Genomic DNA, 15,314 nt, shown 5'->3' on the forward strand with positions numbered 1-15,314 from the left:
GCTTTGATTTGAAACTTCACAAGTGTATAATATAATGATCATTTTGGATTGATTTATGGATTGGATGTCCATTTAATTACTGTTTAAGAGTACTGAATAAGATGAAGGTGCATGCATTTGCCAGGGATGGAATGGAGTTTGATTAATCGTGTCGAGTGACATGACTCGTTTATGCTTCGAACTAACTCAAATTCCTATCTTTATAGCCACGCCATGATCTAGACTCCTTACCAACCAAATTCCAATCTATTTAATGGTCCTGTCGAAATTTTATAATGGGATCGAGAAACGTACACTGGCCCAACATGACGCGCTTAGCTAACACATAGAATAGTAAATAGATTACACCACACAACTCTTTTAATTAAAATTACAAGACTTATTTATTTGAAATTAAAGAAGGTGAAAAATTAATTCAGCTAGCTAAGCAAACGTCCTCCGTTATCAAAATTCATGATATACCTCAAAGGTTATAGGTCCGTATTACACCCGAGTTCTTAGGCAGATTGCTACTTAATCCATCTCAATATAGAAATATTTGAATGCTCCCATTTTAATTGGTATTGCAATCTACCTTTCGTCAAAATTGATCAGGTTGATTAAGTCTGATTGACTAAATTCTAGTTAACCTGAATTGAATTTAGATGTTTGATTAATATGCTTATCGATGAGAGCAAGTAGAAAAAAAATTTATTGAAGAAGATTATTGATATAATCAATCTCTGATCAGCTTAACCAAGAGTTACTTGAAGGTGAATTATTGAGTGAAGAGTCAAGTAAATCAATGAATATTTAACAACGGAGAAGTCCAAATAGATCATGGTTGATAGGATACTTGATAATACTCGAAAGTCTAATTGAAAGTTAGCAAATAAAAAATCTAAATAGGTTATAGTTGACCGAACGCTTGATAATCAAAAGTCCAATAGGGAATTGGCATAAGTCATAAAATCCAAGTGAATCAAAATGATTAATCAAACTCTTGGGGATGATGAAAAGTCTTGTCAAGTCAAGAGTGATTGGATGTTAAAGTAATGATAAAGTCTTGACAAGTTAAGAGTTGATCGAATATCAGATGACAATGAAGTCCCGACAAATTAAGATTGATAAAATAGACAAAGGAAGTCTTGATAGGTCAAGGATGACTCGATGTTAGGCAAAGAAAGTCTTGGTAAATCAAGGATAATCAAATATTAGCAAAGGAAGACTCAACAAATAAAGATTGATCGGATGTTGAGTAAAGAAAGTTTTAGTGGGTTAAAAATCGAATACTAGATAAGGATGAGGCTTAACTAAGTCAGGGTTAACCTGTAATAATCATATAAGGAAGTTCTAGAGACAAAAGGATCAGTTGATATAAGCAAATTTGGTACAAATAATATTTTCAATATTGTGAATAGTGTATAAGTAGAGTGTGAATAACATCACTCGATTGTGAATAGTATTTCTACTACAATAACAGAGGAATTCGAACAATCGACTAATAGCACTGTAACAACAAATAAAAAATTTATAACTCGACTCATTTAATATCAGTCAATTGATAAACAATAATATTTGATTGTTGGTATTGTTCCAACAAACAAAAAGTTTTTGAATTGAATTGAGGACTCAACTAATTCAGGATTAGTTGATCGAGGAACAATAATTGCTGACTGTTAGCATTGTTATAACAAATAAAAGGTTTTTAAGTCGGCTATGACACTAACTATTTGTAAATCAATCGACTGATGAATAATAATAGTAAGTTATTAATGATCAAACTAGTTAGTAAAAGACATTTTGTATGTGTAACAATAGATTTTAGTGGATAGTGATAAATAATCGACTAATAAGTGAAATTCAATTTCAACTTGAAGACTATAAAGGGAGGGCTTTGTGAAAGTTTTCACTGTCGATTCATGGGGTTTAGAGACAAGTGTTATTTTATTTTCAAATCTCAAACGATGACCAAAATAAAGCTTCTTAGTTTAATTTCTTATGATATCATTTATATATTTATCTTACTTTGTATTTATTTATAAATAATATATTATAAGAGACTTTTCTAAAGTAGAAAAGTCTCTGATAAGAAAATTAGTCAAATACCGCTAGGATTAAACCATAGAGTAAAAAATTGAAAGTCCAAATCATATAAAATCTTGCGTCTCTAGTGCTTATATTTTTATTTTTTATATTTATTTTTACTACATATTAATCAATTGTAAATGAGCAATCGTTATTTATCCTCTCTAGGGAAGTAGGGATGACAACGGGTTCGGGGATTGGCGGAGAAGTCTTCTCTATCTCTGTCCCCGAAACCCAAACCCATATACCATCCCCGTCCCCATCCCCGTCGGGTATCATAATTTAAATATCATCCCCGTCTCCGTCGGATTTCGGGTATCCAGCGGGTTTCGGAGATCCCCACAGATTTCGGAGGTGGTTTTCTCCGTGGGTATTTCCATGGGTATCCCCATACCCATACCCATCCTCATCCCCGTCATGACATATTTAAAAAGTATTTTTTAAAATTTATTACTTTTTTATTAATTTAAAAAGAAATTATTATTTGTTTTAGAAATAATGAAACTATAGTATTCAAACAAGTAATTATCAATATGACTTATTTTTTTATTTGATATAAGGATATAATCAAATTAATGAATCTCAATGAATGAAATTATCAAAGTCGGATTCGGGGATGGGGACGGGGAATTTTTGGAATACCATCCCCGACCCATCCCCGCTTTCCGAGATTCAGGGATTCCCCATCCCTATCCCCGCTTTCTCAGATTTAGAGATTCCCCAATTAAAATGGGATCGGGGAACGGATTTCTCATCGGATCCGGATCTAATTGTCATCCCTATAGGGAAGTCAATCGTCCAAACAATTAAAACATCGCATTATCTATTAAATAATTAAAAAATGTTCTCAATTACTTGTTAATTCAATTTAACAATCTCCAATATCGAAATTAATATGTATATTTACACAAATATAATAAAAGGTTTGTCGTATGTGCTGTATCCACCTACGCCCTCGCACGTCCCAACCCAGCCACGCGTCCGGCCCCACCCCACGTGACCCTGCCCTCCGACGTGACCGTTGACTTGATGTGCCACGCATACTCGCCGGCCGGACCCATCGGCAGGTCAAATCGCAATGATGGACGCCAGGTTGGGTCGTTGGGTGGGCGCGGCCCCACACGTGCTCCCCACGTGCACCTCTCCCTCCTCAATTATTAGACTCCCGACCCCATTGTTAACCCCTCGCTGTTTAATTAATTATTGTCGCCACCGTGACCACTGTTCAGGACTCGAACCTGAACTCAGATCTAATTTTTTTATATTATTATTTTTCACTTTTTTTTCCAAGTTTTTTTTAAAAATGAAACTCTCGCAGGATTGCGACCTGCCTCTTCCTTGTCGGCCGTCGATTGCATGGAGATAACTGGCGTGACGTCCGATCGACGACAATCCTCTTCAATTTTCCCTCTTTTCTCTCGTACCCATCAATCAGTCAAATTCACGTTGCAGGGGAGTAGAGAAACCCAATAAATGGAAAGAAACGCAGCCCATGTTACTGAATTCAACGCCAAAAGTGATATATATAATCGATAACTATTCACAAAACAAACAAAAAAAGGAGAAACTCTAGTCTTTGATCAGTAGTTTTCTTTTATATTTATAATTCATATCGTTCAGTTCAGTAATCATGCCAGCAGATGAGCATGGTGACGCAGCGGCGCATGATGTAGAAACGAGCACGCTGCTCCTTCACAAGGCTCGTCACCCGGCTCGCGAACGTGTTCGACGTCGTCGGCGGCGGGGAACCGGCCGCCGGCCGCCTTCCCTCCGGCCTCTTGCCCCAAAACGGGCCGCCGGGCTCCGCCGCCATGGCGGCCCGCGGCCGGCAGCTCCTGCTCCCCTTCTTCGACGATGACGACGACAGCTTCCAGTACTTCTCCTCCATCAACATCTCCATGGCATGCATACGACGATCTGCCGCCAGGAAGGAAAGGGAATGGGAGAGAGTGAAGTGAAGGGGGTGCGGACTTTATAGCGGGAGGGGGAAGAGGAGGGGGAGTGAAAGGGACAGAGGGAGGGACTGGGGGTGGATAATGGGCAACAACTGGGTCACACTGCAATTAAGCTTCACTGTTTGCATTCGGATTCATAATTAGATGGCGTGAATTAGAAGAGATTAATTTAGCCAAGCAGTTATCCAATAATTCATGGTCGCTGTGCACAAATGCATGTAGTTTTCATCTCACCCATCGTTCCCACTCTCGTACTACAAAGCCAGCGGCAAAAACTGAACAAAGAAAAAGAAAGAAAATAACAAATAACAAAAACAAACGACACAACGAGGACAAGTTCCATCATCATCTTCCTCACATCACCCTCGCCCTCGCTACAAAGGAAGGTAATTATAAACACAGGCGAACTCTTTATTCTCTTCTTCTACCTTCACAGATCACCCACAAACTCCAGGCATGTACATATATATCCCTCCTCCATCTCCACTGTCGGAAAGCATCATCTCACACACGTTGGACAAGAAAATCTCCATGTCCCAAAATTTTCCTTGAAGATGTCAAATATTGTTAATAGATAATCAAAACATCTCTATCTCGACTCGGCATGATCCTTATCACCTTTGGACTTTTCCCCATGGAAGTCCTCTTTTTGGGTCAAATATTTATATTTTCTTAAGTTTCATCTGCGCAGGGGTAATCAAGCGATTTAGTATTTCATGAAAGGACAAGAGATTGTTTGTTATATTGCTGAAAGAAAATAGAATCGGAGTTAGTCAATTTGTTTATTGGCTTCGATGATGGAAAGTCATAAATATACAAAAATGTAAAGATGTAAATGTAAAACTGATTTCTTTAAGTAAGGGGGAACAATTAAGCCTTTATCCCAATAGATCGGCTATCTGTGAACTTGGTTAGAAAAGTTTTGCCTCAGCATTTCAAACTATGAATTCAGTTCTACTTATAATTTGGCTTTTTTGAGATTCACTTGGATTCTAGATTTCGAAACCTACAAACATATACAATTGAAATTACCTGCAACTTGGCAAGGCAAATCAATCAACTAAACTAGGTTAAGCTTACATATAAACACCACATCTTAACTTAAGGTGTGTCTCCAGGGATACAGTACAATAGTAAAATACTTGAGAAAAATAAATAAGAGGATTAAAATTTAAATCTGGAATGAATATTCTAAAAGTTGACATTTAAGTATGTATAAGTTATGTTTTAGATTTATTCGATAGACAAATCAAAAGAGAAGGCTATTTATCTCCAATATTAAGCAGGATGAAGACTGGATACCTAAATTATAAAAATTAAAATTAAAAAGAGAAGGTGCTTCATAAATCCTTATAACAAGGTAAACAATCCAATGTAAAAGTTAAAATCACAACACAAATGAAAAAAACAACAATAACACCCACCACCCCTTTCTTTTATTTATGATGTCTTTTCTAGTTATTTTCTTTGAGTTTTGATGTAATTTTTTAATATAAGATTCATATTTAATTAAATAAATGAAGATTATGAACCATACAATGCATTGTATGGGGGAACAATATTTCTGAAGATTGTAATTTTCTTTTTCCTATATTACTCTGCCAAAACAGAGTGTTCCGTAGCTACAATTAATATTGCAATCAGTTGTGATAACAGTGTATAATAATTAATGGTTACTTTAATCATTATCTTCTTATTTTATCCTCTTAGTTGCCACGTGAATTAGGTAATTCATTGTACCTTGTATATATATATTATCTGTTGTATTATCTGCAGAGAACACAGAAACGTAATACAACTTTCCTTCGTCTCTTTTACTCTTTCACCTCTTTTCACAAAAAGCTCTTCGTGGTATCAGAGTCGTCGCCATTGCCGGCAAACATGGTTTTTTCAGACATCATCAACCACACACAGACAAATCCTGATATGATATGATTCATCAAACTCCAACTTCTAGTCCTCTTGTGATTCTCATCGTTCAGCTATCTCAATTCTCTTCCAACACTGCTTTTAATGAATCAATCCATTTCTATCAAGCTAGATGAAAATAACTATTTAATTTGGAAAACTCAGCTACTGAATATAGTAATTGCTAATGGTTTACAGGAGTTTATAAATGGTATACTCATTTTTGCCCTCCTAAATTCCTTGATCTCAACAATCTAATGGTTAATCTTGAGTATACCTCTTGGTAATGCTATAATTAGTCTAATAATGAGTTAGATTTATTCATCCTTTTTCAGTAAAAGTAGAATCTGTCATTCCAACAGTTTCACACGATCAGTTTCACAATCATCTGTGAGGAGGTAAATCGGAAAGTTGCAATTGACCACTACGAAGAGGGCATTGCCTCGACTTCGTCGAGATTCGATCCTTACCTATTTCAACAAGTCTACTATGTAGTAATCAATTTAATCATGTCCTAAGAGCTGAATTTATTCATCCTTAACTGAAGAACTCTTAACTCAAATAATTGGGTATTCAATAGCATGTGAGATTTGTCTAGCTCTCGATCAGTGTTGTAGAATCCGAAAAAAAGACAGTCTCTCGGCAATAGAATACATTTAGAAATTAAAATGTATTTCTAATAAATTTGTTACTATTGGAAAATTTATTTCTTACAATGATCATTTATTATATCTATTGGTTGGGTTTGGAAAAGATTACAATGTTTTTGTGACTTCTATATAAAATCATGATGACCAATCCTCCATTGAAGATGAGCAAAGCTTATTGTTGAGTTATGCATATAGATTAGAAAGGCGAGAATTTCTCGGTGAAGCCGAGCAATACCCTTTTCTGTCGTGATCAACTGCAGTTTCTCGATTTACCTCCTCACAGATGGTCCTGGGGCCAACCGTGTGAGGCTGCTGGGGTGGCGGATTCCACCTTTTTTGTAAAAAAAAAAGAAAGGTGAGAATCAACAGATCCATTGAGCTCCCTTCAAACCAATATAGCTCGTTTGTTTATGGCCCAAAACCACCCTCATCCAAGACAATATCAATTTTCTGCACCATCAAGCTTTTCAAATACTCCCCAGTCAAAATCCCCTATTCCTCACCCCTCTCAAAATGGTATTCTTGGCAAGCCTCTAAGTCTCCAACTATATTATTTTACAACTAGTGGAAACCTCTAGAGAATAAGACGTCCGCTCAAGCCTCAAAACCACGGTGTCAAATTTGTTTCAAACTCGGACACATGATAAATATTTGCTTTCATAGAGTAAATCTTCATTATCAATCAATGCTTCCTCAACCAAAGGCTTTTGTTAGCACTGTTGGAATGCCAAATGGCTTAAACCACAACTATTTTGATGTGTTCTCAAACTAGTCTAAGTTAGGTTTTGTTTGTGTCATTAGATATTGGACCATTGCATTATTTTTTGGATATTAAAGTACATCACTTTGATAAGTAAAACAAAATATGTTATCGATCTTTTGAAGAAAACTGACATATTTGACTCCAAACCATCAGACACTCTTATGTCTTCTGTTTTATTGTCTCTATATGATGGTGTTCCTTTAGAAGATGACTCCGACTACCGCAATATTATTAGTGCTCTTCAGTATTGTACCATGACATGTCTTGATCTATCTTTTGTTGTAAATAAAGTAAGTCAAATCATGTATTCACCTATTGTCTCTCATTGACAAGCTGTTAAATGAAATTTTGAAGTATTTACACAAAATCTTATATCATGGTTTATCTATTTCCTCTCCATCTTTAAGTGTGTTATACTGATGTCGATTGGGCTTCTTGTTCTAATGATCATCGCAGTACAAGTGACTATTGCAATTTGTTGGGAGGTAATCATATTTCATGGGTCTTTTCGATGAAGTAAAAAGTTATATCACATTCTAGTATTGAATCAGAGTATCGTGCTGTTGCAAATGGAGTTGTCGAAATTGTCTGATTGAATTCTTTGCTTCGTAAACTTCAAGTTCCTTTGGATTTTGTATCATGTATTATTTAATATGAGCACTATATATTTTTGATTCAATCTTTTGCTTCGTAATCCTTCAAGTTCCACACGATTTGTATCATGTATTATTTATGAATGAGTACTATATATTTTTGTGTCAATCTGATCTTACATGCTAGAACCAAGTACGTTGAAAATTATCACTCTACTTATTTAGTACACTCGCTCTGATATGATCAGCTTACGAATACGTTGACTAAAAATTAGTCAATTTTCATATTTCTTTGTTTATGTTTCAAACTCAATATTCTTCATATATTTTTTAAATAAAAAATTTCAATATTCTTCATAGATTCTTAAGTTTGAAGGGATGATAACCGTGTACAATAATTCATGATTATTTTAATCATTATCTTCTTATTTTATACTCTTAATTACCATGTGTTTTAGGTAATTCATTTTACCTTGTATATATTTCTTGCTGGATCATCTGCAGAGAACAGACAAACCTGATAACTTTCCTTCGCTCTCTTTTCACAGAAATCTCTTCAACTTGGATTCTATTGGCTATTTTATGAACGCGCATTGATGAAGGCAGTTCGATCGACAATCGCAAATCTTTAATCGGCGATTGGTTTCGGGGATGATCAGTTCAACGTGTGTCTGACTTTTAGGGGAGTTGGTGAGTAGCTGGTGAGCTGGTGTGATGGAGTCCAAATTGGCAGCTTGCAGTGACGAGGAGTACCGATCCATCAACAACGACCTTTGACTTCGAAGAGCACAATCGCCATTGTGATCTTCCCTCGTAAAACCTAGCGATCCTAAATCAGCCATTCTTTATTCGGAATTCTCGGCGGAATGGCCAAGGACAAGACCTCGGGTATGGCTCCGGAGGCCGAGGCGAGGTTGCGGCCTTGGGGAGGGAGCGACGGCTCCGACGGCCACCACTCCGTCGAAGTAGGCCCCGCGGCCGCCCCTCCGCCGGCGCGTGCGCAGATCCCGGGCCTGCCCCAGCGGCAGCGGGACAAGAAATGGTGGCCGTTGCTGGTGCCCATCATCTTCGTGGCCAACGTGATAATGTTTGTCATCACCATGTACGTCAACAATTGCCCCACGAACAGCCCCCTCAGCTCCTGCGTCCTGCGCCGCAGCTTGGGCCGGTTCTCCTTCCAGCCCCTCAGGCAGAACCCGCTCCTCGGACCTTCCACTCAAACGTGAACCCTAATCTCTCCGTCTGTTATCAATTGCTATAACATAAAATGCCTTTTTTTTTTGTTCCGCTTAGGCTTTTGTACATTGTTTAGTTTTCTGTTTGCAATGATTTTGATCTGCAAACATTTCGCTTGATTTTTTTTTGTCGAGTATACCAAGGTCTTCAAGTAATTTTCATCCAACTTCAATGCATCAGTCATGGTTATTGGTCTTGCAATTAAAAACCAGCAATTTGCCTGTGATAAATCTGATCTTGCATAGCATGCCTACCAATTGTTATAATGTAAAAGTGCCTCAGTTCATCAATGTATCAGTTGTGATCATTGGTCTTGGAATTAAAACATCTATTTGCCTGCAACCGATCTGATCATGCATAATCTCCTTGACTAATCAGTTTATGGGCTGCGACCTCTTGCATATTTTCAACCTTAATGAAGCTCTTTGCATTCAGAAGCAGCCTCTTGCAAAGCAAAGTAAGGCTGCATACAATAGACTCTTCCTTAGGATCCCGCATTGGCGGGAGCTTGGTGCACCGGGCTATCCTAATGAAGCTCTTTGCATTAAGCCTGAAAGAGTGTTACATTATCTGGCATTAATCTGCAAGTTGCAAGAATTCAAGTAATATAGCCTAACATGCTTCTTGAATTTTGCCTTTTTATTTATCCTTATCAATTTTATATCGAATATTGTATATTTTTCCACGTGATGCACTCACTTCCTATTGAGCAATTGCATTATTTATTGTGATAACTATGTTCAATGGCGTTGCTAGAGTTGTTTCCAGACTGGTGCAACTTATATTCACAAATTGTCACAAATCTTTAGCTTGATTGAGAATTAATTATCATTTTAATTCTAGTTAAACTCCAAATTCAGAAAACTTGGAGATTGGTAAAATTTGATCAACCCTAATCAATTCAAAGTAGCCTAAGTTTTTCAATTTCAAAGACTTCTTAATATTTTTATTCTTTTTATCTAGGTTAAATTGGTTAGATCAATTGAGCATAAATTACTAATGAGACTAATTCAGAGCCTTATTCAAATTTAAGCATTGAATACAAATAAAGTAGTAAAATAATAGAATAATTTAAAATAAATAATCATAACTGCACAGTAAATGATATTCAAGAGGAAACTTTCTTTTCCTAAAGCAAAAATATTAACTAATTAATTAAAAGAATCATTTATATTTACTATAAAGAAAAACATATAATTATATGATGTGGTTTCGTCCTTTAGATTGTTATGCATTGATTCATTAGTTGTTCTCATTCAATTCTCTGTTGGTGTCAAATATTAACATTTAGTAAATTATTATTTATTTAGAGATTATAGCTACATTCCCAAGTCTTATGTGGTCAATTTATCTCCATTTGTTCATGTATCGTTAACCATTTTGATCATTGGCATTTATACTTACTGATTTATTGTCTTTATTATTGGAAACAAATTCTACTATGCCACATAACTTTATGCCTGCAAGGATTCAAACATCATGTTGGAAACCTTAATTGTTAAACTCGTATAATTCATAATTCATCATACAGTTCATTATGATTCATATGTAAAAAAGATATGGCTATTGCATATGAACTAAATATAAGAGTTGTGGCTATTTAGTTTGATTTATTTTGATCCGCTATAAAATTTATTTTATATGAATTTAAAGTTGAGAAAGAAAAGCAATTAAAAGTTAAATCAACCAATTAAATCTAAATCTAACCCATTAATGTATGAAATTAACCCAATATGTTAGTAGTCAAATCAAAATCTTTATAAAAGAAGACAGAAAAGTCAATTCTTCTTTTATATAATAAAAGAATAAAGTTCAAAGAGAGTAGAATCTCAAATTTAATGACGTAAGAAAAATATTGTCATATGAAATACAATATTGAAGATAGCCAAAGTGGTCATATCAACTAAAAATGATCTAGAAGAACAAGTCTTGTCATTTTGATACACAAAATGACAATGAGGACAAAATCAATAATGAATCTGAAATTGTGTCATGCCAAAGTTGTCTTTTGTTCCTCTTTTCATGTGCATGCTCATTACTAATCTCTTTCTCTCTTCAATTGTGTTGATGCAATTGAAGGGCTGAGTTGAAAGCGATGGAGGAGTCAACTATGAGTTTTATATGTCAATAGCATTTGATGATAAAATTTCCTAATGCTAATTTCATTTCAATTTTTATGGAATGCCCTTAAGCCATGTTTTTTTATATGCTATTTTGAATGTGTTGACAAGGAAAATGCCAAAATGCTTATGATATATTTGTCATTAACTTGGCACAAAGTTCAAGTAATAATATTCCAAATAGTATATTGCTTTAAGAAACTTCTCTCGTGTTATGCTAGATATGTCCAAGTAGACTGCATCAAATTTCATGTTGGCTAACCACAATTGATACCATCTGTCTCTTAATATTGCAGGCTCCAGAAGATGGGTGCTCTAGTAAATGATAAAGTCGTTCATGGACATCAAGGATGGCGACTCATTACTTGTATTTGGCTACATGCTGGGGTTGTCCATCTACTTGCCAATATGTTGAGCCTTCTATTGATTGGAATTAGACTCGAACAAGAATTTGGATTTGGTAAACACAAATTCCTGTGGAAACATCTAGTTCAGATCACAGCTCACAAGCATTTTCCACCTTAAAAAATGTTTCCCTCTGCTTATTTATATGCTCATCTGTTATTGTATTTATTGAGATTCTAAGTTTTATTGGATGTGTAAATATAATCACACGCACACATTAATATGTTATACTTCCATGTCCAGCAAGCAGGAAAAGAATTTCAATTTCAAATGGAAGGTTGGATTAAAATAAACATCTTCAGATTCGAGGAAGAATACCAATCCCTTTCTTCATAGAGAACTTCTAATATTTTGGCTCCTGATTCTACCACTTAGGATGTTTTGTTGCTCCTTCAGATTTGAGGAAGAATACCAATCCCTTTCTTCATAGAGAACCTATTAATGTTGGCTTCTGATCCTACCACTTAGGATGTTTTGTTGCTCCTTCAGATTTGAGGAAGAATACCAATCCCTTTCTTCATAGAGAACCTATTAATGTTGGCTTCTGATCCTACCACTTAGGATGTTTTTTATGTGATTAATCTGACATTTAATCATGTGCGTTTTCAGTGCAAAAAGTGCTATATATAATGATTTTTCCCCTGGTCTCGAGTAAGTTTCATTTTCCACAGAAATGATTACATAATGTGATTTCCGGTATTCTTCCAATAAGGGTCATGTGCTGACTGTTTGTCATGGTTGAGATGTGGCAAAATAGTCACGCAATTATTATAACATAATATGTCAATTTTCTTTAGCAACAACGTCTTCTTGCCAACTTTTAGATGGTTTCAGCACCTTAGTATGCCTAACTGTTATAATGTTTGCCTTTGCTGAGGTGTAGCTTACAAATGAATGTTTATAGCTCATTCAAGTAATGTTCTAGGCTTCTTGCAGACTTGCACCATTACCATTATGCTGCTGTGGTTATAACATTTTATTTTCAACTTTTCACCACATAAAGCACTGAGTTTTAATTAATATCCATAAGCCTTTTTTGGCTCTTCTAGGGTACTGTGTTTTGATTGCTTAAGGACCTGTTTCAACCCAAACTGTTTTGGTTTCTTCTAACAGTGAGAATTGGACCACTCTATGTCATTTCTGGAATTGGTGGGAGTGTTTTATCTGCTCTTTTTGTCCAATCAAACTCTGTTGGTGCGTCTGGTGCTCTTTTTGGGTTGCTTGGAGCGATGCTTTCAGAACTCATAACAAATTGGACGATATATGCAAATAAGGTATCATATTATATGACTATTTACAAGCTTAAGAGGATTCTGGTTGTTTGCCTCTTAATCCTGACATCTAATTCTCCCTTAATTTATAACAGTGTTCAGCAATGACTGCACTTATTGTGATAGTAGCAATTAACTTGGCTCTTGGAATCCTCCCCCATGTTGACAACTTTGCTCACATTGGAGGATTTGTTACTGGATTCCTTCTAGGATTTGTCCTTCTAATCCGTCCACAGTATGGTTATGTAAGTCAGAAGTACACTCCTGTTGGATACAATGGCCCTGTAAAGAACAAGCATATGATCTATCAATATGTGTTATGGGTTATTGGTGCCATCTTGCTAATTGTTGGGTAGGTGTCTGACATTTTATCCCTGGTTCTGAATTTCTTGTTGTTTTTATACATGAATTCTTCATCTTCACCATTGGTATTGATTGAATCATTTAACAAAACAGAATGATGTAGAATGATCTGCAAATCTGCATTTTCAGGTTCACGGTAGGCCTGATTTTGTTGTTCAGAGGCTTCAATGGGAATGATCACTGCTCCTGGTGCCATTATTTAAGCTGCGTCCCTACCTCCAGGTGGAACTGCAGATCAGGAACTGAAACATGCGAGGTGGATGCCCATATTATGCTCTAGTTTTTCATGGATGATATCTTTTTGCAGGATTATGCTAGTCTCCTCCATGATTTACCCTCCACACACAGCAATAATATCTGATGCATTTTGATTGAACATTAAGCTACTTTGCTACATGATTTACCTGATTCTGAGCAATTTAGACTTAAGTAGCACCAGCATTTTCATACGCACATTGGCAGTGAATGAGTGTTGCCTTCAGGTTAATTTTGCTTAAGGGATGCAGCTTCAAATCCTCAACGCAGTATGTGAGAATAAACATGTATTTTCTCTTTTTTAAGAAAGCTTGTGATCTCGTGATACCAAATATTGGTTTAGGAAGAATACCACACACACACACTCACACACGTATATATGCATGAATTTGCTTTGACTAAGACCACCTTACAAATACTGTATTGAAAGGAATTGAAATTTATAGAATTAACATTTCTGATATTTTAAATTTTGTAAACGGTGCTGTTTGTTTAACTCCTTTTCCTCTCAAACATTGTGATGGAAATGAGCTCAGTCTTGGAAATTAGAGATTTACGCTGTGTTTATGTGTGTTATATGCTCGAATAGTTTGAATTTGTGCTGTTTTTAAGGGATTTTTTATGATGAATTTTGACTAATGAATGATCTTGTGGCAGGTTTCACAGCTTGGGAACATGTACAACATTACTTGCCAGGGCAGTGGGAGAAACCATGTGTACAATTTATCTGGCTCCAATGCAACCCAATCGACTACTGACTTGTGTTACCAACTGTGCAGTTGAAGAGGAAACTCTAATTTTATTCTACCAGATCTTTCATTTGGTGCATTCATTTCTACACAGTTGGGTCAATTTCTGAGTTGACTATACATATGCACTTAGGGTCTACAAGAGTCTATTTCTTTTCTGTGTAAACCTTCCCGATTATGACAAACTAATGCATGTTCATAATTCACAGAGCAAATCTCCAAACTAAAACTACATGTGTCGTGTTAGTATAAACATTTTGATGCTCAATATACATGCACCTTACCTCTCGTTATAGTTATAGATCACAGGGATTGTTGGGATTGTCTTAAAGAGTTTATATTGAAAGAATGAAATGGGATGAAAACAAATGGATTTATAGAATAAAAAATTCAAGGCCAAAGATGGACATCAATTAGAACTAGATGGTCGTTATTGTTTCTTTTATTCTTCCTCTCAATTCAGATTCTGTCTGTTTGCTTAAACTTGAGAGAGCCAAGAAGAAATCTCTCTAGTAACTAAGATATCGTTGTGTTCTACCTCTTTTTGTTGTGTATGTTGATCTTTTGTCCATGTTATATGCTGTAAGCTCCAATATTTTACTCTGGATTTGATTTTCTTGATTATTGGATGGCATGGTTTTGTTTTCAACCAAAAAAGATACAAATGTTCTCACTTCAAATCTGATTCATATCTATATTTGTAGGTAGACAAGCTAAAAGTCATTTGTAGATACTCTAAATGTTATATTTTTTGTTCTATGTTCACTTCTATATCGTTTTTCTTGCCTTCTTCGGTTAACAAGGATTAATTGGTAAGCTCCAAAAGGCATCAAATGGTAATTTCGTGTAATTTTCTAGGACGTGAATTAGCATTGATTTACCATGTTGTAGTATAGAATATTTGTTTTACATGAGCAATGAGGGACAAGATAAAATGTTTCGTTCTTAAACTTGTTTCACAACCTCGAATTTCGTCTAG

At 35.7% G+C, this 15,314-nt stretch overlaps 1 protein-coding gene across 1 annotated transcript; it reads left to right on the forward strand.

Moving 5' to 3' along the window:
- Positions 1–8,527: 8,527 nt before the first annotated feature.
- LOC141838730 (RHOMBOID-like protein 2) lies at positions 8,528–14,623 on the forward strand. The gene is made up of 6 exons (XM_074726293.1): positions 8,528–9,158; positions 11,589–11,752; positions 12,811–12,971; positions 13,064–13,320; positions 13,461–13,587; positions 14,244–14,623. Exons 1-6 carry the CDS (start codon positions 8,803–8,805, stop codon positions 14,367–14,369), a joined length of 1,191 nt encoding a protein of 396 aa, XP_074582394.1. The 5' UTR covers positions 8,528–8,802; the 3' UTR covers positions 14,370–14,623.
- Positions 14,624–15,314: the final 691 nt, after the last annotated feature.

The sequence above is a fragment of the Curcuma longa genome, chromosome 11 (assembly GCF_044706935.1).
Source record: "Curcuma longa cultivar G26 ecotype Majalengka, Jawa Barat chromosome 11, ITB_CL_G26_1.1, whole genome shotgun sequence".
Lineage (NCBI taxonomy): Eukaryota > Viridiplantae > Streptophyta > Magnoliopsida > Zingiberales > Zingiberaceae > Curcuma > Curcuma longa.